We start from the raw sequence: 25,118 nt of genomic DNA on the forward strand, positions 1-25,118 counted from the left end.
CCCCAGAGTTCAGCCCAGATCTTGGCCCTCCCGCAAGGGCTCCACAGAACCCAGGTGAATTTCAGCACTTCCAGGCCTTGCAGGCTTAGATTAACTAGAGATTAACTATTCAGGCGACAGAGAGAAATAGCGCCAAGTGTATCCAAATTAGTGCCTGGACCAGTAGGCTGTAAACCCTGACATAGAGTCTCCATCTACCTGTTTCTGAACTTCTTCCATTAAGAAAATGAAGACATCCTCTGTGACTGGGGTCGGGCTGGGGGCAGTGTTATATGCAGGGCAGCCAAGCCTGGGGTCCTCCTCAAGGCAGCTGAAGGCAAGAGGGGGCCAGGCCTTAGCCTTCTCTCTGATGAAGGCTAAAAGGACAACCTAACGGTCCTAAGTAGCCTCTGTGTTCAGAGAAGGTGGCGTAGAGGGCAAGGCCACCTTCCCAACACCTTCCCTCCCACTGGAGTCGCACGCCCTTGTCCCAGCCTCTGTTCTGCAAGGTTAGCTATGACTTTGGGCCAAAGTTTCCCCTCTGAGCGCTCAGGTCACCATCTTTATCAAAGGAAAAACCCTTTCCAGCTGCAATACATACTAAATACCAACTCTAGATGCCAGGAGTGGTATCCAGGTGCAGAGGACCAGGAGACAGGACTACCCTGGGACCACATTACTGTCCCCCGCCAGTCCCCACCACACACACACATGCCGGCCCACAACCAGAGAACAGAAATGGAGAGTTTATTGAAAACTATATACAGTTGGTCCAGCCCCTACCACAGGCTGTAATCTGGGCAGGTCCTTCCCACACCTCAGGCAGGATCTCAGTCCCTGATGGTAGAGACCAGGGCTGGGGTCAGGACCCAGACTCCCTTGGGAAGCTTGACTACCAGACCCCGCATGGAACTTCATCTGTGAATTTACTAAATGGCCTGTCGGTAGTGGGCAGGGGAAAAGCCTGGATAGGGGATCTCTATTCTGCAACTTGGGCCCAAGAGGCTAGGGCCAACTAGGTTGTCTGCAGGTCCTGGCTACTCCTCCAACAGAGGGTCTTCCTGGAATGTGCAGGTGAACAGCCCCACTACCACCCCACCCCACATGCCAGGCCCCATGGGCTGCACAGGCTTGGACTGGGGGACCTCAGGCACCCTCCCTCCCAACACTGACTCAGGGCTTCAGCAATACTCCTCGGACAGAAGACCCGGGGTTGAGAGGTGAGTGTTGGGGTGGTCACGGCTGTGGGGTGGGCCCAGGAGCCTCCTGAGGTAGGGGGTGGCTTGGGGAGTCAGGGCGTCCCGCTGTAGGAATAGTCAGCTTTGTTGTGCATCACCAGCCGGTCATCCACGAAGTAGAAGCTGTCGGACTGTGTCTCATACGGGTGACGGATCATCTCGTTGACTGCAAGAGAGGCCCAGCCAGTTGGGGCAAAGGTCAGGAGCCTGAGCCAGGTCACAGCAGGGGCTTCAGGACTCGGGGACAGGGATAAGCTGAACAAAGAGTTCCCCCAGCCTCTATGGGTCTCAGTTTCCCTATAGGTGGCTTAGGAATGGTGGCTAGACACAAGAGAGCTGGAAAGGGAAGAGAGGGGCTCAGACCCACATTCCCTCCAACCTGGTCCCTCTGAGTCCCCCGCCCCCAACGCACTCAGCTCCTCGGAGAGGGCAGGGAAGTCGTAGATGTGCTCGCAGGTGTTCTTGCTGCTGGGGATGCAGAAGCCAAAGTGGAAGTCGAAGCTTTTGAGCAGCTGGTTGCGGAAGTAGTGCCTCTCAATCATGCGGAAGTTGTTGACAGGCTTGTCTCCCACTGTGAACTCCACCCTGAGCAGACAAGGGGGCGGGGCTAAGCTGGGCCCCAGGAGGGGCTCAGCAAGAACTCAGGAAGGGCTCCTTCCCACCCCTACCCCTACCCCTCTCCCCAGCCCAGTGACTCACGTGGCTCCCACCTGCCTCAGGCGGAGGAAGGCAGGCGTGAACTGGTAGCGGACAAAGCGCCCAGCATTGGGGTCCAGGTCCCGCGGGTTGATGGGCAGCCGCTCTGTAATGCACCCCAGCTGGGGCTCAGTGGGCTTCAGGTGGGGCCCATGCCCACCCGGAGTTTCACCCCAGGGACCTCATCTGTCTGAATTTCTTTCAAAACTCCTCAGGAGATCCTGATGCATATTGAGGGTTCAGACCATTGGCCAAATGCTTCCAATTGCTTCTAAATTGGTCAGCAGGTCACCAGTTTCAACTGAGAGTCCCAGAGCCCCAAGAGATAAAAAGACCTGGGGCCTCTGGGACTGCAGTTCCCAAGGGGGCCTACAGGGGGCAGGCTGGCAGGGACTGAAGAGGCAGGACTGCCCTCTCAAGACGTCCAACCCCAGGGACCCAGGGGAAGGTAAAACAGCAGCCCAGCCCCAGGCAGAGGGCCCTGCTGCTTGGTGACTGCTGGGGAGACTTGAGTGCCGATCTCAGCTCTGTTCTGACTCCTCAGTGGCCTCCGGAGTCCCTGGGCGGCCAACTTCCTCTGTGGATGCTGGCGTACCCAATGCACTCACCTGAAGCTGGGGGCTTCTTGATTTCAAAGAGGACAGTGCCTGAGTCCATGTCCCGAATCTTGAACCTGACGAAGTCAATCTTGTAGATATTCTCCTCGGGGGAGCACAGGTAGTCTAGGGGAGATAGGCGGCTGAGCAAGGCAGGGACCTAGCTACCCCAGACTAGCTACCACTTTCTCTGATCCCTAGGGTGACTGCTTTGCAGACAGAGAGAACTGAGCCTCTAACCTGAGGGAGCCCCCACAGAGTGCGGGGGAGACATAGCTCTGCTCTTGTGATCTAATGGTGGACAAATGGTTCTCTCCTGGTAGCTTCTGGGTCAGGGAGGGGCAGGAGGGAGGACAAGACCACCTCCCCCACACTTTCGCTCCCACCTGGGGGTGGAGGGCCCTTCATTCCAGCCTCTGCTATGTCAGGAGTGGCTCAGTGACTTTTAACCAGATGAGTCTAGAATCGGGTGGGAAGCCCCGCCCCCCACCACCCTGAGAGGGACCTCACTCTAATGGGGGTGACAGCTCTATTTGCAGAGAGGATACGCCGGTGCCACATCTAAGTGTGTCAAGCAAGGACTTTATCTGACCTAGGTAGTGCTGGGGCAAACAAACAACCCCTTCCCTGTTCTTCCTCACCCCCCAGGCCCCTCCTCTCCCCATAAGAGGCTTATACAAACCCAGCTCCCTTAAGCAGCTTAGTCAAAGCTCTGCTGACTCAAGCCCAGAGCCTGGAATATTGGGGGGGAGCGGGGTGTGGAGAGGGAAAGGGAGCTACCTTTGCTCTCATCCCCCACTGATCTTCAAACAAGAGGAGGTCTTAGCAGAGGAGGTCTATGGAGGGAACCCCCCCTTAAAGGTAATCCATCCACCCTTGACTCTGAGCTACCCCCAGAGAGAAGAGGCAAGGCCAGTAAGAGGGTGTGGCAGGTATAGCAGGGCTGTGACTGGGGTAAGGGGAATCCTTGAGCCCAGAAGAGGAACCACGAACAGTGGTGGGCTCGGCTTGAGGAAGCTCAGAAATAGCAGGGCCTGATCCAACCCTCACCACTCTTGCAGCGGCAACTGCAAGCACTCAGGGAGGAGGCCCCAACAGCAAATAGGAAGAAACAGAGAGGTGCAGTGGGGGCTCTGGTGCCAGCACAGCATCACATCCTCCCTGCAGAGGCCCGGAAATCACCCGCTAGGCCCCTAGGCCACCACTGATTTCTCTGGGGCAGGAAGAGGAAGTGAATGTAAAGTCATTCTCTCTTCCCAAGCATGGGGCAGCCCCCTCCAGGAAGCCCTCCTGGTGGCCACCTGGCACTTGGGGTCCAGCAGGGACTACACAGGACTTATGGTGGGGCTGGAGCCCTGGCCTGCCCATCACAGCCCACGGTGGGGAGAGGAGGAATGGAAGTAGGCAGGTCCTGCCTCACCCTGGACACAACTTATTTTCACAGAAAGTAAACACTAATCCAAAGACGTAGGAGGAAAGTGCAGGGCAGAGGAGAGGAAGAGGCAGAACTCAGAACAGCACCCTAGTCGCCCAGCTCCTGGCTCCCCATAGGGTTCCACTCCTTCCCCCATTCCCTAACTTCCAGAGACTCTCCTCTCACTGGAGAACAACTGGCAGTGTGACCTCTGTCTCTTCTACTGCAAACTCAGCCTATCAATCCCTTTGTCCTTAGAGGAAGTGAGGAATGGAAGATGCCCATGGCTCAAGACACCACCTCCACTCCCTCCCCCAGCTGGAGAAGGATGATGCCTGGGACTTGGGGTCAGGCCCGATAAGGGGCAGAGTGGCTGAGGGCTCAGAATGCAACTGCTCCCTTCGCCTCAGCCACAAATAGCTTCCTAAGCTGGATTCAGGTCTGGGTAATCCAGGAAGAACAAACTCAGACCTGTGTGATTAGGGTCAGAGGAGACAGGCAGGGGTGCCAGTGGAAAGATTCCTGGAGCCCTGTTCTCAGCTTCCACAAAGAAGAGGGATCTGGTGAAGACTCTTCCTCTAATCGCCCACAGATGCTGAATCTCTAAGGGCTATGAATTTCCTCCAAATTCAGACACACAGTTGTATATGGGCTAGAAGTCCCTCTGGCTGCAAAATCACCTCGAAAGTTACCTAGGACTGGGACAAGTTAGACATCCTATAGGGAAGTTCTGCCCCAGAGCTAACCTGAATCCTAAATGCTACTGTTGCCAATTATAGCCCAACTGGCACCACCATCAGACTGGTCCAGGCACCTTCCCCCTATTACTGCCTGCTTGGGTAAGGCAGTTCAGTGCTCCGAGGGCCCAGCCAAGAATGACTGCTGCCTGGCTAAGAGAGGAGGGAGATGCTGGTCCCCTGGGGACCCAGATGCACAGGCCTAGACCTGCCATCACAGTCCCCTCCACAGCTGTTTGGAAGCCCTGGACTCTTCTGCTCCTGCAGCACCAGAGCTCAGGTCCAGTCCAGCAACTGCTCCCTACCCTCACAGGGGGACTCCAAAAGTTGCCCTCACAGAGGGAGCCAGGGCAGGGGTACTAACCAATGAGGCCAAGATAGAAGGCCACTGCCTCTCCAAGTGCCTTCTGTTCTTTCAGGCTCAGCCGCGGCCTCTGCCATGAGACTTCCCTCCCTTGTTCCCTGCCTACGGTGACCCCCTCCCCCGCCCTGAATGCCCATTTGTCTGCCTCCAGGCAGCAGCCATGAGCAGTCCTGTGGGGCCCTCAGTATTGACAAAAGAGCCCTATTTACACAGCATGCACGGCCTGCCAGGCACAGTGCAAAATCACAGGATTTATTTTCACAACAGCTCTCTAAAGTTAGGGGTCATTATTCCCATTTTACAGACGAATATGCTCAGAGAGGTGAAGTTATTAGCCCAAGGTCACACAGCCAATAGGACGGCAAAGCTGGAACTTCAGTTTGGCAATCCAGCTCAGAAACTCAACCACAGTGGTGGCTTGGCCTCCCAGAAGAGGACAGGCCCTAGTTCAGGCTAAAGGGGGTATTAACCCACTTCCTTGAGAAGCCCAGAGTCAAAGCACTGAAGCTTCCTCTTCAGGTCCTTTCCTGGAGAGAGTGATGGCCCCAGACTTCCTGGGGGTGTCCAGTGTGAAGGAGACCTAAGGGTTTTGATACCACACGTAGCCTCTAGGGTGGAGGAGACTGGGGACTGACTGCATTCAGCCCCCTCCTCATTATTGCAGAGAAGATCTTCAAAAAACTCTGAAGACTCTGTGGGGAGGGGGTCACAGTTGCAGCTGCTGCCCCACCTCCACCATGGGAAAGGGGGATGGACTCCTCAAAAAGGAAGGAAAGGGGTGGAAACGAATCTCTAAAGGGACAAGGCGAGCGCAGAGAGAGATCGAGGAAAGGGGGGACATGGAGATCTCAGGCTTGGAGGCAGAAGGGTAGAGGACACAAGAGAGGGGCACCCGGGTGGGGGAGGGGAGGCGGGGGAGGGCGGGAAAGGGGGCGGGGGCCCAGACTCTGCGCGCCCGGAGGGCCCCCTCTCGCGCTCTCTCACTCCCGCCCGCGGGTGATGCTGCCTCGCGGGTGCTCACCGCCGGTGATCCGCTGCAGCCCCAACACGTCCTCCGGCCCGATCGGCTGCTTCCTCTGCAGCGGCCCCGGCCTGGGCCCCGGGCCTGCCTCCGGCTCCGACTCGGACCCGGATTCGGATTCCGCCTGCAGCTCCGGCTTGGGCTCCACGTTCGGGCCCGAGGCCCCTGGAGCGTGCTCCGCTCCCGTCCCGGCCCCGCCGCCGCCCTTCTTCACCTTCATGGCCTCGCGGGGCCGCGGCTCGCCTGCTGCCGCCGCGGCTGCCTGCGCCGGCTGGAGCCGAGAGAAGGGGGAGCGTCCGCAGCCCCGCCCCCGGCCGGACCGGAGCCCCAGGTACCGCCCCGCCCCCGGGGTGGGCCCGGGGCTGACCCCGCCCACCGCCCGCCCACCTGGGCTACGGACCCGGGGCAGGGAGGGGGCCCGCCCGGGGACGTCGTTCATTTTTCCGGTAGGGGTTTTCAGGGTCCTGGCTACCTACCCCTTCTTATTCGCTGGCTTCCAGCCACTCCGCCCTTCCCTCTGCCCCTCGCACATGAGTTCGCGTCTCAGGGCCTGGGATGCTCTTCCCCCAGAGGTGGCCTCCTCTCGTTCTTCCGGTCTCAGCTCAAATGTCATCTGCTCAGAGGCCCTCTCAGACACCCCATCACTATCTGATCAGCCTGTTTTTTCTAATGCATCATCTGAAATTCGTTTCATTTGCTCACTGACCAGTCCTCCTACAAGACCAGTTCGGTGAAACTGGAGATCTCGTCTCTGTTCTCTAGAATACCCAGCACTTAGTCCAGTGCCCACTGCAGCTTGCACTCAACACAGTTGACCCTTGAACAACATGGGTTTGAAGTGAGTGGGTCCACCTATCTGGATTTTTTTTCAATAGAAAATACTACAATACTACACGATGGGAGGTTGGCTGAATATGTGGGTATGCAACTGCAGATAAACAAGGCCAAATATAAATTATTGTCTGAGTTTTGAATGCGCAGAGGGTAGGCATCTCACCCACTACGTTGTTCAAGGGCCAACTGTATATTCTTTTTTAGAATTTATGAATCAGTTAGTATCTGAGAGCTTACACTGCTACTCCTCTCCCAGACCCCCTGCTAGATAACCCAGGAAATTCTGAGGGACAACAGCCTACAATGTCTAGTCACCACAGGGCCCTCCAGGACAGGAAAGGTAGGAAGGGCACCTGGCTAGGTGGAAGTAAAACGGACCCAGTGAGCCGAGGAAGACAGACAGGAGGAAACCATGACTTACACACGAATGAAGAATGAAAGGTATGATCACACTTCATATCATTCCAGTTCATATTCAACCAATGTTTATTGAGAGCCTAGAATATGCCAGACACTTTCACAAGCTCATCACATTTAATCCTCACAACCACCCTGTAAGGGAGGTGTCATTAGTGCTATTTTAACAAAAGAAAAACTGAGGCTCAGAGAGGATTAAGTAGCTTATTCAAAGCTCCCCTGATATTAAGTGCAGAAGCAAGGGTTGAATTCAGACATGTTGGATCCCAAGTCCAGAACTCTCCCCACTGTACCACACTGCCTCTATAAAGGGATGAGGAAGGGAAGCTCTGCCACACACAGCATCAGGCTGCACCCACCAAGTGTAGCCACCCAGGAGGAAGGGAGAAGGCCCCAGAGATGACACGGGCCTGGCCCCTTCTAGAAGAGCAGTGCTAGGGCTCTCTCTGAGGGATCAGAGAGAAGCAGGAGGGAAGGGCCCTAGATCCCACCCAGGGCTTTTCCCTAATGCTCCCACTCAGTGCAAGAGGACTGTGAGGAACAGGGCAGAAAGATAAGCTGCCCCTGCTGCAGTGGGAGACAGTAAAAGACCTTCAAGTTCAAGGCAGGTAAGGAGACCCAGATTGGGTCTTTTGAGGTTTGGGAGTTGGAGTGGGGGGAGAAGATGAAGAGTGGGAGGGACCTGAGCCACAAGAATGGGGAGGACAGGAAAGAGCAAACCCTCTTGGAGTGTTACACTTTGATTGCTGGAGTGGCAACAGAGCAGGCTGGAGACAAATCATTTGTGGCAGGCCCCGTTATGTGCCTCTCAATCTAACACCTCCCTCCTGGCTGGAAAGGAAGGCTTCCTACTGTGATGCCATCCCACTCAGTCTGTCTTCTCAGGCTTTTTCCAGGACTTGCGAGTCTCCAGGAAGATTTTGAACAGGGACAAGAGGATGGGCACAGCCATGGGCAGGAAGAGCGGGATGTAAATGGCAAACTTCTGATCATCAGGGAAATAGAGAAGGTGGAGGAGCGAGGGATCAAAAAAGGCACGCTCCGAGGATGTCACAGCTTCCTGGCTGGCAGCGAAGGCAGAGGACAGGTGCCCAGAGGACAACTCCTCCGCCGCCTTCTGGACTGCAGCTACAGCCCTGTATACCTAGGAAGGGGCAGGGTGTTACCGAAAAGTCTGAGGCATCAGTTGGTAGGGAGGGATGGGAGAGGGCCCCACTGTGTCGTCTATCTACCAGGCAGGTTGCTTGAAGTTCACCCAGGATATATGGCAGCCAGTATAAAAGGGCCAGGGGTTATCTTCTTAGTGCCCGTTAAACACTTCACACCCACACTGCACTCCTCCTGGGGAGCTGGCACTGCCCTCTAGAGGAAGCCTGGGCACTGAGGATGGCATGCCCATACACTCTCTGAACCTCAAATGGCTCTCTGCCTTCACCACTCCCTGGCTGTTGCTGGCCACTCCAGTCCTAAGCCACAGAATGCATCCCCTGCCTGCTTACCTCAGACGCCACATCGTCCTTGATGACAATATTGCTGATCTTGCCCAGAAGCTGGGCCAGGGAGGTGAGAGTGGTGGTGGCTGTGGCTAGGTTCTCCACGGACCGGGCCCAGAGCAACCGGTCTAACTCCCAGGTCATTATCCCTTCACTCTTAGGCCCCAAAAACAGGCATTTTGGAGGCAGCTGGGGCTGAGCAATCCCAAAGAGCAGCCTGTAGGAACAGCGCAGAAGATCAAAGGAGCAGAGACCACAAGGTGCGAGAAGATGGTCGAGATTCCTAGAGTAACTATCCAGATTTTCCATCTCACCCAGAACCACAGGGGTTGTAGGAAGCACCTCAGGGTCTTAGGGGGTGAGACGGAACCCTAAGCAGTTCCGAGCCCCAAGCTCCGCTTTAACCAGTGATCTCACTTTTTGTTCTTGTTGTTGAAGTTTAGTTGCTAAGTCGTGTCCGACTCTTTTGTGACCCCATGGACTGTAGCCCGTCCGGCTCCTCTGTCCATGGGATTTCCCAAGCAAGAATACTGGAGTGGGTTGCCATTTCCTCCTCTAGGGGATCTTCCCGATCCAGGGATTGAACCCACGTCTCCTGTATTGGCAGGCGGATTCTTTACCACCGAGCCACCACAGATTCATAAGGCTATTTTTCCTAAAACAGTCTTTGTCAGCAACTAGTCTGTCTTAGGAGAAAGATGAAGGGATTCTTGGAAACTTTTCTTGGTTTCCTTGGGGCTCCAGGTATAGCCAAGGTATCCCTGCCAGGTGAGAGTTCACTCCAGGCAAGAGTCAGACTCAGTAGCCACGCCCCCAAGCGGATCCCCCAGGGCCTCACCGCAACTGAGCCAGGAACACCTCCATAACCCGCATCATGTCCACCTCGACTCTCACCGGCAGCTGCGAGCCGTTGTAGGCTTTCGGGTCCACGTTGTATACCTGCCGGGGGTTAACAAGGTGGCCTCAACATCATGCCACGACCGTGCACAGCTCTGCCCCAGACCCTCTGGGGCCCACGAGAGAAAAGGAAAACATACTCTGTGCTCTTTAAAAATGACAGACCAAATATGTCTGGAATACCTGCTATTAGGAGTCTTATATACATGATCTCCACTATTATTAGTCATTTCTGACTCTGTGTAACCCCATGGACTACAGCCAGGCTCCTCTGTCCATGGGATTTTCCAGGCAGGAACACTAGAGTGAGTTGCCATTTCCTTCTCCAGAGGATCTTCCCAACCCAGGGATCAAACCCACGTCTCTTATATCTCCTGCACTGGCAGGCAGCTTCTTTACCACTAACACCACCTGGGAAGCCCTATATCTCTCCATTACCCCCTCACAAATCTTATTAAAGAAATATTTATTAAAAAAAAAAAAAGAAAATGAAATATTTGTATTCCATTTTAGAGTTCCTACCCATGAGAAACTCCCAATCTTACAGGGGAGACAGAGTTACCAATCTTGTAAGACTCCCACAGATAGGGCCTGGATCTAAGTTACACACAGAATAGTCCTAAGTCAGTGCAAACTGCCAAGTGCAAAAGGGGCTGATTATAGCAACACTGATGGAAACAAGAAGCAGTGGGGCCGGCCGAGGAGGCGCCCTCACCTCCCCGAGGAGGCGCCCTCACCTCCCCGACCCACTCAGGCCGGGCCACAGAGGAATAGCAGAAGGAACAGTCTCAGGGAACATCAGTCTGTCCCTGAAGCTTGGGCTCTGCACGGTGTGACCATTTACCATAATGCCACCCCAGCGGGGACTGTGGAAGGCGTTGGTGGCCACTGGAGCCCCATCCTTGTCCTGAATGTACAGGGGGGAGTGGGCGAGCTCCGGAACGTAGAGGAGAAAGTTGAGCACGGGGTAAAGGGAGGCGGCGCTGGATCCTGGGGCACAAGGAGAAGGGGAGTCAGCACAGCAGGTTGAATCCAGATCTTAGTTCCAGGTCACCCGCTGACTGCTGGGCACTCTGTACCTCAGTTTCCCCAGCTGATAATCACTAAGATATCCTCCGGGCCTGGGTGTCTGTGGTAAAGAACCTCAACGTTCTCCCAACATGTGCCACTCCCCTGAAAGTGCACTCCTGCCCCCCAATCGCCCCTCCTCCAACAGACCCCCACACCATACCCTGCCACCGACTGCTCTCTGGCCCACTACCATATTGCACCCATATTACTATAACCCGTTCTTAGGCACAAGGATAAATCTGACCTCGGGTCAGTCCCTGCTTCATATCCTTCTGCAGCCAGCCACTCTTACCAGGTTAAAGTTCAAACATCTTAAAGTGGTGATCTAGCGCCTGCCTGCCTGCCTGCCTGGGCAGCCTCAACTCGGTCACTCTCTCAAAATTCATCCACAGTAAACTTTCCTGAGCTTCCAGAATATCTATGCACTCTTAACTCTTTTGCCTCTGAGCTCATAGTGGCCTAGCCTGAAATCTCTCTCTCTGTAGACACTCATGCTGTTAAGCAGTCCCTCAGTCTTTGAAGGGAAGGAGGAAGGGAGGAAGGATTCACCAAGGCCTCTCATGTTGTCCCTCCCACAGCCCTTGATACATGCTGGCCTAACCCTGAAATTCCACAGCTAGTGATTCACTCCCCTTGGTTTGCCTCTATTACAGTTCTCGGTCAAACCCTCCTCTTCCCAGGATCCAGCCCCAAAATGAAAAACTGGAATCCCAGCTTCAAGGTTCCTCAATCAGAAGAACTATCAACTCAAATTCCACCTTCATGTACTGCTACTATCATCTTTCTTACAAGAAAGTGTGGCTGTATCTTCCCTGGATGGTTTGCAGGGATGATCCATGTGTTTATAAAAAGTGCATGGAATGCTTAATAAGTGCTTTTGGCTATGACAGTGTGAAAGTGGAGACTATCATGGGAAAGGAGCCTAAAAGCCCAGCACCTCCTCAACACTCTCGGACCAACCCAACCTGGGAGCCGTCACTATATACAACCCACTTCCCACCCCAGGCTGAGCCTACCAGGTCCTTCCCTGGCCTGCCAGAGAGACCCTCAATCTCAGGAGCTCACCCAGCCGGGACTCCACGGGGTTGATGACATGGGGGAGGCTGTGTGCGGCCAAGTAGTAGCTGGAGGAAGCTGAGTCAAAGCGGGGGTTTACCCCCAACACTGCATAGTAAAGGATCTGAAGAACAAAGAGGAAAAACGTGTTATTTTGTCTGTTGATTGATAGTCCAGTGTGTTCTCAAAACGATAACAATTAGGCAGGGAAAATATGAGAGACAAAAATCAAGGCTTACGTATACCTATGGTTGATTCATGTTGCTGTTTGGCAGAAACCAACACAATTCTGTAAAGCAACTGTCCTTCAATTATTAAAAAAAAAAGTTTAATTAAAAAAAAATCAAGGCTGAGAGAAAACAGGACTAGGGGGGAAAAAATAACAAAGCTAAGGATAAAGTTAACACACTAAATCCATGCTTTGAACATATTATTTTACCAGGTTCTCCAAAAGCCTAAACAAAAAAGAGCATAATTCAGTGTCCACAGATCAAATCAAGTCAGGTATTCAGAAGTTAATTACTCCCACTACCAAGACCTGATAAAAATGTCTCCTACATTTTCCCTAAAAAGGACACTGTGTGATTCAGAAAACTACATTCTTCACGTCTTTATTGTTACTATGTTAACATATTTCAGGAAGTTTTTTTTAAACTATTTTATACTGCAGCTGCTGCTGCTGCTGCTAAGTTGCTTCAGTCGTGTCCGACTCTGTGCAACCCCACAGACGGCAGCCCACCAGGCTCCCCCGTCCCTGGGATTCTCCAGGCAAGAATATTGGAGTGGGTTGCCATTTCCTTCTCCAATGCATGAAAGTGAAAAGTGAAAGTGAAGTCACTCAGTTGTATCTGACTCTTAGCAACCCTACGGACCACAGCCTACCAGGCTCCTCCATCCATGGGATTTTCCAGGCAAGAGTACTGGAGTGGGGTGCCATTGCCTTCTCCGATTTTATACCAAAGTATAGTCAATTAACAATGTTGAGATAGTTTCACGTGGACAGCAAAGGGACTCAGCCATACATATACATGTATCTATTCTCTCCCAAACTCCCCTCCCATCTAGGCTGCCACATAACACTGAACAGAGTGTTCTATACACTAGGTCCCTGTTGGGTTATCCATTTTAAATACAGCAGTGTGTACATGTCAATCCCAAACTGCCTGTGTGTTTTTAAATAAATTTGTAGGATAGTAAAACTGTTGTATACAGTTCCAGAAGGAGCCATAAGGAAGTTAGTTTTTTAACAAGCACTGACAAAATTCCCCAAGCTGGACACCAAGGAGGGAAAGTAGACCCCAGAACCATATACATACACAAGAATTTCCTAACCAACCAGCAAGCTCAAAGAGCCAGAAGAACAGACTACACTTGTAAAGGCTTAATATGTATGGTAGGAAACGATGGTGCAGGATGGCAAAGGGTGGTGTACCCAGGAAAAGGGCTCTTCAGCTTGCTCCTAGTCTCACCTGCGAGTCCACAGAGAAGTTTCCTGCTGCACTGAGGGCTCTCAGGAAGGGCTGCACGTAGCGCCGGACAGCCCCCTCAATGTCCCAGTGCACGTCATGGGACTTGGGGTCAGGGTTGAGTAAACTGAAGGTGATTTCATAGCCTAAAGAAACAGGAGTCAGGGAAGCCAGGGGTTCCTATGGATCAAAGGCAAGCCTGTACCCCTGGCTAAGCTGCACTTGTTTCTCTCTGGAAGGGGCCTGATTGCCATCATGGAACCAAAGGGAGGATAAACCTGGGGTGAGGAACACCGAGTACTTTAAGAAAAAGATGAGAGACTTCTCTGGTGGTCCAGTGGCTAAGACTCTGCACTCCCAATGCAGGGGGCCTGGGTTCAGTCCCTGGTCAGGGAACTAGATCCCCCATGCTGCAACTAAGATTTTGCACAGCCAAATAAATTAAAAAAAATTTTTTTAAGAAAAATGAAACTAAAACCTATGGCTGATTCATGCTGATGTAGGGCAGAAACCAACACAATATTGTAAAGCAATTATACTTCGATTAAAAATAAATACTTTTATGAAATCACAGAAGAAAGGAGTGAAGCATCTGCATGTAGATTCCCCTCCCACCCCAGTGTCTCTGCATAATTCATTTCCCTCTTCCTTCCCCTGGCAAAAGCCGGGACATCCTACCCAAGCTGGACTTGAGAGGCCGCCTCTTATCAGAGCTCCACTTGTCCTCGGGAAGGTGGTCAGCCAGCGCTGCAGCAAGAACGTCCTCAGTCAAAGACATGGCCTGGGCTACCTGGATGATGCGGCGGCCGATGATGTTGAAGGCCTCCCGATGCATTATCCCCCGCACAACTGCCATCCTCTTGGACCCAATGTAGCTCATCATGTCCTATGAGGGGCAAGCAAGGGACAGGAGGCCCACACAGGTCAGGGAAGAAAGCAGAGGAGCACTCTGGCTCCTCTCTTTGAGAATCTGGTCTTTTGCCACCAACCAGCAGGTCTGCACCTCTCTCTGGATTCACAGTGAACTAATTATCTCAGCATTTCTGAACTATGGGGCTATGTGAGTGTTTTCATTCATTTCAGTTCTCTTCTCCTTCCCAGTCGACAGAGGTCCAGGCAACAGCTCTATCTTTGTGGGCTAGAAACTAAGAGACGGCACACTGAGCAAGAAGAAACGAACCGCTGGCAAGTTTGATATAAGCAGACAGCACATGGCAAAGAGGCAAATACAAGAGTTTTCACGGCAGCATTATTTGTAATAGGATAAAACTGGAGACAATCCAAATGCCTGTTCGCAACAGAATGGATAAACTGTGATATGTTTATACAATGAAACATAAGGCAGAATTTTAAGTGAACGCGTTAGATTCAACTAGACATCAAGAATGACTCAAACATAAAGGTCAAGCGAAGTGAAAACTGGAGAAGAACATGCAATCTATTATGCCATTTACATAAAGTTCAAAAACAGGTAAAATTAAGCATAGTGCTTAGAGAGATATAACACGTGGTAAAACTTGAAAGAAAAGTAAGAGAATGATACACAAAAACTATGGTTGCCTTGGGCTGAAAGGGAAATGGGGTATAACCATGGAGATACACTAGGGTTGTACTGTACTTTGCAAACTGGGAATGGGAAATGCATGTTCATTAAAATTTTCTTTCATAATTAACATTTCATTATAAATTTAAAAATAAGGGACTTCCCTGATGGTCCAGTGGCTAAGACTCTATGTTCCCAATGCAGAGGGCCTGGGTTCAATCCCTAGTCAAGGAACCAGATCCCGCAGGCCACAACTAAGTTCACACGCCACACGCAACTAAAGACCCCGTATGCTACAACAAAGATCAAAGATCTCATGTGCCGCAACTAAGACCTGGCACAGTCAAATAAATAATATTTTAATAAATAAATTAAATAAAATGTACGTGGTACAGCTCCCACTGAGCCTTCTGCTCAGTAAGTGAAAAGATCAATGTGTGGCTCATATTATCATCCCAGCCCATTCAAAGCGGCTTCTTTAATCCTACTGACTTTTTTCCCCCACTTTAAATTGGAACTTTAACCATCTCCAAGCCCTGGATTTAGAAAGACCCAGAGTCAATGAAAACAATCCCTATTTGCATTCTTTTTAAAAAAATACTTGCGGAGTTTTCTGCAGCAAATGGAAGGAATGGGCAATCCTGTAACCAGGAGACAGGTGAGGACGAGCTGTAGGGAGACGGCCAGGCCGCAGCCTGTCTGCTCACCCTACCTGAGGGAGGAGCGAGCAGCGTTCAGAGATCACGTACACTGTCAGGGAGCCCTCTGCTTGCTCCGATGGCTCAGCTAACATGGCTTCTGCCTCTGGGGACGAGAGCAGGGGGTTTACCAGGAGCAGAAAACACCATTCCCTCTCCCTCTGGCTCCCCCAGGATGCCTAGTCCATCACTCCACCTCCCACTCACACCCAGCTGACACAGTGGCCAGGTCTGGCCTTCAGTGGCCCGCGCTGAGACACAAGGTCTCTCACTCCCAGCATTCCCAGAGAGGTTCTAGAGTTAAGACAAGGGATGGCGTGAATTCCCTGGTGGCCTAGTGGTCAGGATTCTGGGCTTTCCCATTGCCATGGCCCAGGTTCAATCCCTGGTCGGGGAAGTGAGATAGCCACAAGCTGCATGATGCAGCCAAAAAAAAAAAAAAGACAAAGTATGAAAACTACACACTTAGAGATCAGAAGGAAAAAGAGGGCTTCCTGTTAAAAATGATCACCCCTTCCGGTACCTTGTATATTGCCCAGTGACAGGGCCGCCTCCTCATGATCCAAAGCCTTCCGATAGGCCTTCTGAAAACGGCATTTGATTTTCAGTTTATCTGAGAGAAAAGAAAGAGGCATAATGAAAAGAGCCCACCTTTCCAGCCCTAACACTGTCCAGCATCCTGGAGAGCAAGATGATGATGATGTGCAGAGAAAGACCAAGAAGCTACAGCCAGTTCTAATTTATGCAGACTGTGTGTGCATGCTCAGTGGTGTCTGACTTTGTGACCCCATGGACTGTAGCCCACCAGGCCCCTCTGTCCATGGGATTTTCTAGGCAAGAATACTGGAGTGGGTTGCCATGCCCTCCTCCAGAGGATCTTCCTGATGTAGGGATCAAACTCAAGTCTCTTGCATTTCCTGCATTGGCAGGCAGGTTCTTTCCACTAGCGCCTCCTGAAAAACCGTGGATGATATAAGTACAGGCACTCCACCTCGTCCACCTGCCCAGCCCTTCCCTCTCCCTGAGTACCTTAAACCTGGAGTACCCTCCCCACAGGGAAATCTACTACAGTACTCATCACAATGAAAAGGTATAAGGAGGAAAGCCGTACGATTATTTCAATAAATGCCTCGAAAGAATTAAACTCGGTACACATTCTTGATAAAAAGAAGATGCTGGAATAGAGAGTCAGACATAGAGAACGGACACGTCAGGACTTCCCTGGTGGTCCAGTGGCTGAGATTCCACACTCCCAATACAGGGGGCCTGGGTTTGATCCCTGGTCAGGGAACTAAGATCCTGCATGTCACACAGTGCAACCAAAAGAAAAAAATATTTTTAGTTAAAAAAAAAGAAAAAACTGAGCCTGATTTTAAACAAACCACTAGATCTAACTCTCAGTTTATAGGAAATAAGGATAATAAAGGAGTACGTTTAAAAAAATCTGCCAAATCCAGAATGTGAGATGTTCTAACAAACAAAGGACCGGTTTCTCCAACAAATCAATGAAAAGAAATATATTGGAACAGGGTAGGAAGAGCTGATATATAATAAAAGAAAAAGGAGAAACTTAACAAAATGGAGGTCATAATGTTAGGATTAAATGAGGCAACACATGTAAATTAAGTGTTCCACCTAGTTTCTGGCATATAATGAACAACTAATATTAGTTATCCTAATGCTATCCCTTCCTCACCTCCTCATTTAACCTGAATTCCTACACTTCCTTTAAAAATCTGTCTTAAAAAGTACAACCCTCGGGACTTCCTTAGTGGCACAGTGCATAAGAGTCCACCTGCCAAAGCAAGGGACACAGGTTCAATCCCTGGTCCAGGAAGATTCCACATGTCACTGAAGAACTGAGCCTGTGTGCCACAACTAATGAGTCTGCTCCGCAACAAGAGAAACCACCTCAATGAGAAGCCTGCACACTGCAGTGAAGACCCAGCACAGCCAAAAATAATAAATAATGCAGAGGTTGTTTAAAAAACAATAAATGCTGTCTCTTAAAAAAAAAATTACAGCCCTCAAAATCTTCTCTACCTTTTTTTCCTCCCAGTTATAGTCTCTTTCTTAAGTACAGTCTCTGTTTCTTATATACTTATATACTTCTACATTGATTTCTTTCTCTGTCTCTCTCCCCTACCTATGGATTTCTTGAAACTATTATCATTTTCTTATTCATCTCCAAATTCCTGATACCTAGGAAAAGTGCTTCCCTGGTGGTTCAGACAGTGTAGAATTTGCCTGCAATGTGGGAGACCTTGGTTTGATCTCTTGGTTGGAAGATTCCCTGGAGGAGGGCATGGCAATCCACTCTAGTATTCTTGCCTGGAGAATCCCCATGGACAGAGGAGCCTGGAGGGCTACAGTCCATGGGGTGGCAAAGAGTCCAAACATGACTGAGTGACTAAGCACACAAAAGTGCCTCACACTCGGTAAAGTGTTAATGTTAAAATGAATAAGGCCTGTATACAAGTTCAAATTGATTCCAAATCCTGTGTTCATTCCATTACACCCCACATCCTCCTCTGTTCCCTAATGAGCATCACTTGCTGCTGATCAGGTATTGCACAATTGTTTTATGAAAAAAAACTGCCATGTTAATCGTGAATACTGAATTTAAAGCTTTTTTTTTTTTTCCCCCTCAGCAAACACAGTGTTCATTTAGAGAGGGCTTTTAAAATAAGTTTTTAACCACTTTTTCAGGGTACCCATGCTCCTCCTGGGCTTCCCAGGTGGCACAGTGGTAAAGAATCCGCCTGCCAATGCAGGAGATGCAAGGGACGCGGGTTCAATCCCTGGGTCGGGAAGATCCCCTGGAGGAGGAAATGGCAACCCACTCCAGTATTCTTGCCTGGAAATCCCATTGATAGAGGAGCTTGGCGGGCTTCCGTCCATTGGGTTGCAAAGAGTCAGACACACACACATGCTCCTCCTAGCCAATCTATCTGTGGACTGAGCTCAGAAAGGCAACCCTGATTCCCCAGGAACTCACACTTCAGAGGGATCTCTCTCTCATGCACAACGGTGAAAGGCAGCTTTTCCTGGTCATCCAATGGCACTGACTCCTGGGTAAACACTACAGTGACCGGCACCATTAGCCGCAGCTGCGGGAAGAAGCATCAGATCCATCAGCTGAGTCTCCATCTTCCCGGGCTGTCCCTTGGTCCTCCACCCCTGAGGTCTTACCTTCAGGGAATTCAGCCCACTGATCTGGGAGTAAGGCAACGGGGCCCGGTAGGTCTCCGTGGTCTTCCACCAGAGCGGCAACCCTAGCACGATGACCACCGTGGCGAAGAAGAGGGCGGCGCGCTTGCCTCGGACCACCTCTGGGGGGCACGGAGGGATCCACTGAGGAACCAGCAGTGGGCTTGGGTGCCTGCCCCACCCCGGAGGCGGAGGAGCCCCCGGCAACCCGTCCTCAGAGTCTCTCGGCCCGCCTTCCGAGGGATTCCCGGGCTAGGGGCCCGGGCCCGAGTCTGAAAGAATCCTGTCTGAGACGAACCCCGACCCCCAGTCCGCGAGACCTCTAGCACACCACAGTCCCCACCCCTGCATTCCTCCCTTGCATTCCGCGAGCCGCAGCCCCGACCCGAATGCCGCCGAACCTAGGTCCGTAGCCGCGGCCCCGGCGGCCGCCATGCTTACGTCCGACCGCTCCTGCCGCCGAGGGGCGGGGCCGCGCAGGCCTCCCCCAATCGGAAACCCGCACGGAGGGGGCGCGCCCACCGCCGCGGTCGCGACCAATCACTAGCGGCACTCCGGCGGGAGGAAGGCTGCGAGGGCTAGGTGGTGATGAGGTTCAGTCGTGGCCGACTCTTGCAGCCTCATGGACTGTAGCCCGCCAGGCTTCTCTGTCCATAGGATTCTCCAGGCAAGAATACTGGAGTGGGTTGCCGTTTCCTTCTCCAGCGAGGGGTAGGAGGGGTCCGCAAAGAGCCTCTCCTGGAATTTGAAAGGTGGCTGCCCCGGAGTCAACGGGTGGTTGAGAAACTGCGGGTTTCGGTTTTGCTGGAAGACACCCTCCGATTCCATGTGGAACCTACTCCTGGCCCCAAGGGTTACGAGCGCAAACTCTGCGATCGTTAAATACTAGCTGGGCGATACGCGAAGCTCTAAGTCTCAATTTTCTCATCTGAAAAATGGAGATACTGACTTAAATGAGGTCATTCATAAAGAGCGCACGGAAAGTCACCTATCACGGTCATTGTTTATCATCCTTATTATAGAGCTCCTCTTCCTGAGGAGCAAGCTAGTAGTACCTGTTTTAGCATATTTAGCTCATTTAATAGTTTTTAAATTCATTTGGATTCATTCCTAACTTGTCTGAATGAAGTGAAGTCGCTCAGTCGTGTCCAACTCTTTGCGACCCCGTGGACTGTAGCCCACCAGGCTCCTCCGTCCATGGGATTCTCCAGGCAAGAATACTGGAGTGGGTTGCCATTTCCTTCTCCAGGGGATCTTCCTGACCCAGGATAGAACCCAGGTCTCCCGCATTGCAGGCAGACGCTTTAACCTCTGAGCCACTTCACTAAAATTCTTACAAACTCATGAGCACAGACTCTGGATCTTTCTTGTTCAAATTTGGTTCAAATCCCAGCCTCCTTACTTCACCTGAGCGATCTTGAGAAGCGATCTTGTTTCCTAATATTAAAATAGGGATTAAAAAAAATAAAATAAAATAGGGATAGCAGGGAATTCCCTGGTGGTCCAGTGGTTAAGACTTTGCAGGGGCATGGATTCGATCCCTGCTCAGGGAACTAAGATCCTGCATGCATATAGCTCAGCCAAAAGGAATAAAATTGTTTTTTAAAATAAATAAATAGGAATTGCAATAGTATCTACTTTATATAGAATTGTTGTAGTATGTGAGTTAATAACTGTAAATGCCTGGCAGGAGACTGCTATTAAGTGTTAGCTATTTTTATTTATATAAGATCAGGCCACACTGAGCCTACATTCCCATACTGCAATAATTATTTGGGAGAAGCATTGGCTGTGCACGTTACGTAGAGCATGGCCTCCGCAGTTCACACAGAACACACCCAGTAGGTTCTCTCGTCCTTTCATCTGCTCAGATAGACCCAGAGTCTCAACCTATTCCCAATGCCCAGGCCAAGAGGTCAAAGTTCAGCATGAGACCTCCCCAGGTCACTCTTGCCCACACCCTTAAACTGGCTCCCTCTGTGCCCCTATCTATCTCAGATAGGAATGAGCAACAGCCCTTGGTAACCTCTTAGATAACCGTGCTGGGTCTGGCAGTGCTTAGGTTGGGGATTTTCCTGTTGGGCAAGAACCCAGGTGCTGCTCCTGTAGTGGCTTCCCCTGGTGGAATGTGTCAACACAGCTAAGAGGTGAGAGACTCCTATTGCCTCTTTGCCCAGTTTGGGGCCATGCACAAAAGCTGCCATCAGAAGTTGCTTGGGTCTAGCCTCACTCTGGGCTTCCCTAGTGGCTCAGATGATAAAGAATCCACCCACAATGCAGGAGACCTTGGTTCAATCCCTAGATTAGGAAGATCCCCTGGAGGAGGCATGGCAAACCTACTCCAGTATTCTTGCCTGGAGAATCCCCATGGACAAGAGAGGAGCCTTGCAGGGTACATTCCATGGGAGTTGCCAAGAGTTGGACACGATTGAGTGACTAAGCACAGCACAGCCTCACTCCGTTCTTCTGCACCTGCAGTCAAGTGCCTCTAAAGTGGCAGTTCCTGAAAGACTCACAGCCCTCCATACCTCCTCGCTCCAGCCTCAGACATCAACAAGAGCCTGAGCTGAGAATGGTGACTGGATGTGCCCCTCCCCCTAAACTTAATGCCCAGTAAAACAAAATCCACCCTTTCCACCTCCACAGTCCAAGATGGCTCAGAGGCACTACAGAGATCAGAAACTGGGGGGTGAAATTAGATATGTAAAAAATGCAGACAAAGTAGCATGGTTTGCTACCATTTATTTGCTATGTGGTATGCGCACAAAGCATGAGTCAGCGCTGCCGCCCTACCCTCTGACCCCAGAAGAGAGGGCGGGCAGGCACAGCCCCAGGAGAAGCAACCCCATCATGGGAAAATTGTAGGGGGTGGCAGAAGCTGGGGGGAGACCCAGGCATCCTGCTCTGACTTCTAGCAAGTTCTCCTGCCCTCAGTCATGAGGGCTCCCTATCCTCCCATCCAATGGTCCCAGGTGCAGCAGTCTGAGAGGGGAGGGGAGGAGAACAAAGGAAGACGACTCAGTGCTGGATGGAGGCATCTCTGCTCTGCAAGGCTACTTGGCCCTGGCCATAACTACAGGCAAAATTGGGCGCAGGTGGTTGGGCCAAGGGCTGTGGTGTGGAGGGGTACTCAGTAGGCGTGGTTGGCAACGTAGAGGGACTGCACTGCCACTCCACCATCTTCTCCGCTGCCTTCATACTTGCCCTGGGCTGCAAGCCCATTCACCTGCAAAAGGAGGGGAGTAAGTAGGCTGACCCAGTCCACAGGTTCCTGACCCAGTCCACAGGTTCCTGACCCTGTCCAGGCTAGAGCCTCTGGGCTGCCGCCTGCCTAGCTACACCCCACCTCCCCACCCACCACCTTTAGCTCCCAACCTCGGCCCGCTTGATGAACTCCTCAGTGGCAGCCCCAGCATTGTCCTGTTGCCCTCGCCAGGCATTGAGTGCAGAGGCCTGCAGGGCACGCCCATAGGAGAAGGTGAGGGCCCATGGCCGGGGAAGGGGGCATCGGTTGATAGCATTGAGGTTGAGAGATGCCTCTTCTTCACTCTGACCCCCAGACAGGAAGGTCACGCCTAGGACAGAGAAGAGGAGACAAACCAATCGATCGCTCCTTATTTTTCCAGGGTAAGGGACTTCCGGAGGCCACAAGAAGAACCTGAGAATGGGTCTTAGGGATAGGGACAGCTTTGGAATCACAGTGGTACCTGGGACAGCCGGGGGCACAGTGCGACGCAGGGCAGTGACAGTTGCCATGGCGATCTCCTCTGGGCTATACTTAATGGGGCAGGCATGGCCAGGGGTCACCATGTTGGGCTTGAGCAGGGTGCCCTCCAGGTACACGTGATGGTCACTCAGGGCCTTGTACACAGCAGCCAGGACCTGGGGATCAGAGGAGGTTGACTAAGGTTCTGGGCCCTTGCCATTATGTTCCCTGCCTAGGGGAAAGTGGGTATAACTGTGAGAGTGGATACAGGTCAGACTCACAGGTACGTTCTGGGGTTAAGTAAAAATGTGCTTGAGGAAAGTGCCTGCATCTGAGCCAGGGATTGTGGAGCACAGGCTCCCTGTCAAGTTCTCCCTGTGGTGTATGTCTGTGCCCGGGGCGGACTCACCTTCTCTGTAACGTACTGGCAACGTTTGAGGTCATGGTCTCCATCAGGAAGAATCTCAGGTTCCACAATAGGCACAATCCCATTCTGCAGGTAAGAGCAGAGTAGCTTAGGAGGGGCAGGAGGTGGGATGGAAGAAAGCCATGGAACCCCCTTGCCACCAGACACAGAACACCCATCTGACCACCTCACACACACATAGGCCCACCTGCTGGCAGATGCTGGCATAGCGGGCCAGCACATTGGCATTCTCCAGAATGGCAAGTGCTGAGGGTGTGCGCTCACTGATTTTCAGCACGCAGCGCCACTTGGCGAAGTCAGCGCCATCCTTCTTGTACTGGGCACAGCGCTCCGAAAGCCCATCCAGCCCTGTAGGCAGAGTGCCAACCTCATTATTCTGTTCCTCTTTGCCAGCAGCAGCCACCCAACAGCTCTGTGGTCCTGAAGCCCACCCCTCCTGTACCTTGAGTGGTGGTTTCTCCATCAGTTCCGGCTAGAGGCACTACACCCTTGTCAACCTGAAGGGAAACACAGGCACAGAACTGAACCCAGGCAGGACCCTGTCTGCCACCCTGCACACGCACACACACCTATTTTCATGCTCAGCCCCCATCTAGGGCCAGTGGCTGCACCTTGATGCCCACGACAATCCCCTTATCCTGGATGGTGCGGACGAAGGGGACACCATTATCGTCTTTCTGGTAGAGTGTCTCATGGAAGAAGATGACACCGCCGATGCACTTCTTCACACGGTCATCGGCACTGAACAGAACCTGGCGGTACAGCCGGCGGTTCTCCTCAGTGTTCTCCACCCCGATTTGGCTCAGCCGTTTGGCCATGCTGCCTGGGGAGGGGCAAACAAAGCAGGGTGGCAAGGTCATCCCCAAGCTCCTTGGCCACCTCTTCCCCACCTGACCGCAGGGCCCCACCTACCTACAGACTCATCTGCAGCCAGAATGCCTTTGCCTGGGGCCACAATCCGCAGGGCAATGTCGGACAACTCCTTTTTCTGCTCAGCAGAAAGGGCTGGGTACGAGTGGGGCATGGTGACAGTTCTGTGGAATGGAGACAGGTATAAATGCTGGACCCCACCCACCCTACCCCCTCTGCTTCCTCTCCTGTTCATGTGGGCCAAATGGCCTCTTCCTTCCACCCCAACAAGCAACGATTGGGAACAGAGCTGCAGTCCTTGGCGCAAGTCCTGGACGTCAACATGGCACCAGTCTCTCGGGCAGCTAACAGGCTCGGGGCCCCAGTTCCCACATCTCCTTTTGTCCCTGACGGGCACCCTTCCCAGCCCCAGGGTAGGGGTGGGGAGGTGAACAGCCCCAAAGCTACAGGTCTTCTTATGAAAATACTGCCTCAATAAAGATGCCAGTCTTTCTTTCACTGAATTTGGCCCATTCTTCAGGTAGGCAAAAGCCCTGGCCATTCCAATTTCCTTTTTCTCATCCTCACTCAGCAGGGCCCTGAGGGAAGGTGCACTTCTGAGGCTTCAGAATGAGGCAAAAGTACCCATCATCCCTCTTCCCTCAGCTTCTGGAGGAAAGGGTGGGGGTAGGGAGTAGCAGTGGTGAAAAAAAAAACAAAAAACAATGACCACGAGCTTCCATAACCTCTTCTGTATTCCTTAACAGGAATGGGAGCAGAGGCTCAGGATTGAAAGGGAGGAAGAGATTCAGGATAAGGAGGGAGGAGACCTATGGGGAGATGATGGTGAGACAGGCTAACTAGCCAAGGAGAAGGACCTAGCTCAGGCGGACCGTGAAGGCAGGAGAACTGGAGAGGGAACTCAGCTAGGAGAGGAAGCCGGCTGAGGTTAAAACGGTTTGGGTGGAAGAGGCTAACACCAAGGAAAAGTCCAGCCGGCAGAGGAAGATTTGGAATCGGAAAAGCTGCATCAGAGCTAAAAGGAAGGGGTGCTGTGGGAGAAGCTGAGCTGTGGAGTGGACAGAAAGGAGAGAGTCGAGAAGGCACATCCAGGGCCCCGCAGGAGCAGGGCAAGGATGGCAGAGGCAAAAGTCAGGGAGAGCAAGCGGAGATGCTGAGCAACTCTAGGGGCTCACCTGTCCGCAGCGAGGTAGCTGCGCAGCCACAGGAACAGCTCGCGTTCAGATCCGCGACAGCTGCGGCTCCAGCCCCGGCTTCTGTAAATGAGGCTGCGGCTGCCGCAGAGCTACGTGACTCCCGCCCGGAGGGCGGGGCCTCTCCCCTCCCCGCCCTGGCCACGCCCCCTCCCAGGACTGGAGCGCGCGGTGAGGGGGCCCACGGAGGCA

The 25,118-nt window shown here is 52.3% G+C and overlaps 3 protein-coding genes across 3 annotated transcripts; all 3 read right to left on the reverse strand.

The window, feature by feature from the left end:
- Positions 1-709: 709 nt before the first annotated feature.
- On the reverse strand, positions 710-6,332 carry UNC119 (unc-119 lipid binding chaperone). Its single transcript, XM_015098535.3, has 5 exons — positions 6,046-6,332; positions 2,522-2,635; positions 1,917-2,019; positions 1,630-1,802; positions 710-1,383 (listed from the first exon to the last, which is right to left on the reverse strand). The coding sequence occupies exons 1-5, from the start codon at positions 6,263-6,265 to the stop codon at positions 1,271-1,273; spliced, it is 723 nt and encodes a 240-aa protein (XP_014954021.2). The 5' UTR covers positions 6,266-6,332; the 3' UTR covers positions 710-1,270.
- Positions 6,333-7,341: 1,009 nt separating this feature from the next.
- On the reverse strand, positions 7,342-19,188 carry PIGS (phosphatidylinositol glycan anchor biosynthesis class S). Its single transcript, XM_027975235.2, has 12 exons — positions 19,132-19,188; positions 18,713-18,852; positions 18,519-18,630; positions 16,044-16,133; positions 15,535-15,626; positions 13,958-14,165; positions 13,283-13,425; positions 11,823-11,937; positions 10,531-10,676; positions 9,628-9,728; positions 8,796-9,006; positions 7,342-8,440 (listed from the first exon to the last, which is right to left on the reverse strand). The coding sequence occupies exons 1-12, from the start codon at positions 19,163-19,165 to the stop codon at positions 8,165-8,167; spliced, it is 1,668 nt and encodes a 555-aa protein (XP_027831036.1). The 5' UTR covers positions 19,166-19,188; the 3' UTR covers positions 7,342-8,164.
- A 2,267-nt stretch (positions 19,189-21,455) lies between these two features.
- ALDOC (aldolase, fructose-bisphosphate C) lies at positions 21,456-24,993 on the reverse strand. Its single transcript, XM_015098536.4, has 9 exons — positions 24,909-24,993; positions 23,776-23,897; positions 23,475-23,686; positions 23,306-23,360; positions 23,051-23,211; positions 22,846-22,929; positions 22,438-22,612; positions 22,106-22,305; positions 21,456-21,956 (listed from the first exon to the last, which is right to left on the reverse strand). The coding sequence occupies exons 2-9, from the start codon at positions 23,885-23,887 to the stop codon at positions 21,861-21,863; spliced, it is 1,095 nt and encodes a 364-aa protein (XP_014954022.2). The 5' UTR covers positions 23,888-23,897; positions 24,909-24,993; the 3' UTR covers positions 21,456-21,860.
- Between the last annotated feature and the right edge of the window lie 125 nt (positions 24,994-25,118).

The sequence above is a fragment of the Ovis aries genome, chromosome 11, assembly GCF_016772045.2.
Source record: "Ovis aries strain OAR_USU_Benz2616 breed Rambouillet chromosome 11, ARS-UI_Ramb_v3.0, whole genome shotgun sequence".
NCBI classification, from domain to species: Eukaryota; Metazoa; Chordata; class Mammalia; order Artiodactyla; family Bovidae; genus Ovis; species Ovis aries.

Bases quoted from the DNA above. Each gene is read 5' to 3' on its own strand.
- ALDOC (XM_015098536.4), bottom strand. From the start codon at position 23,887: ATGCCCCACTCGTACCCAGCCCTTTCTGCTGAGCAGAAAAAGGAGTTG. The intron at 23,361-23,474 runs GTGCAGCCACTG...GTTTCCCTTCAG, and splicing joins GGATTGTCGTGGGCATCAAG to GTTGACAAGGGTGTAGTGCC. The intron at 22,306-22,437 runs GTACCACTGTGA...TCTCTGTCCTAG, and splicing joins TGTGCCCCCGGCTGTCCCAG to GCGTGACCTTCCTGTCTGGG.
- UNC119 (XM_015098535.3), bottom strand. From the start codon at position 6,265: ATGAAGGTGAAGAAGGGCGGCGGCGGGGCCGGGACGGGAGCGGAGCAC. The intron at 2,636-6,045 runs GTGAGCACCCGC...TATCTCCCCTAG, and splicing joins GCTGCAGCGGATCACCGGCG to ACTACCTGTGCTCCCCCGAG. The intron at 2,020-2,521 runs GTGAGTGCATTG...GGTGCATTACAG, and splicing joins CAAGAAGCCCCCAGCTTCAG to AGCGGCTGCCCATCAACCCG.
- PIGS (XM_027975235.2), bottom strand. From the start codon at position 19,165: ATGGCGGCCGCCGGGGCCGCGGCTACGGACCTAG. The intron at 15,627-16,043 runs GTACCGGAAGGG...TCTCGTCCCCAG, and splicing joins GTCACTGGGCAATATACAAG to AGGCAGAAGCCATGTTAGCT. The intron at 14,166-15,534 runs GTAGGGTGAGCA...TGCCCCTCATAG, and splicing joins GCTGCTCGCTCCTCCCTCAG to GACATGATGAGCTACATTGG.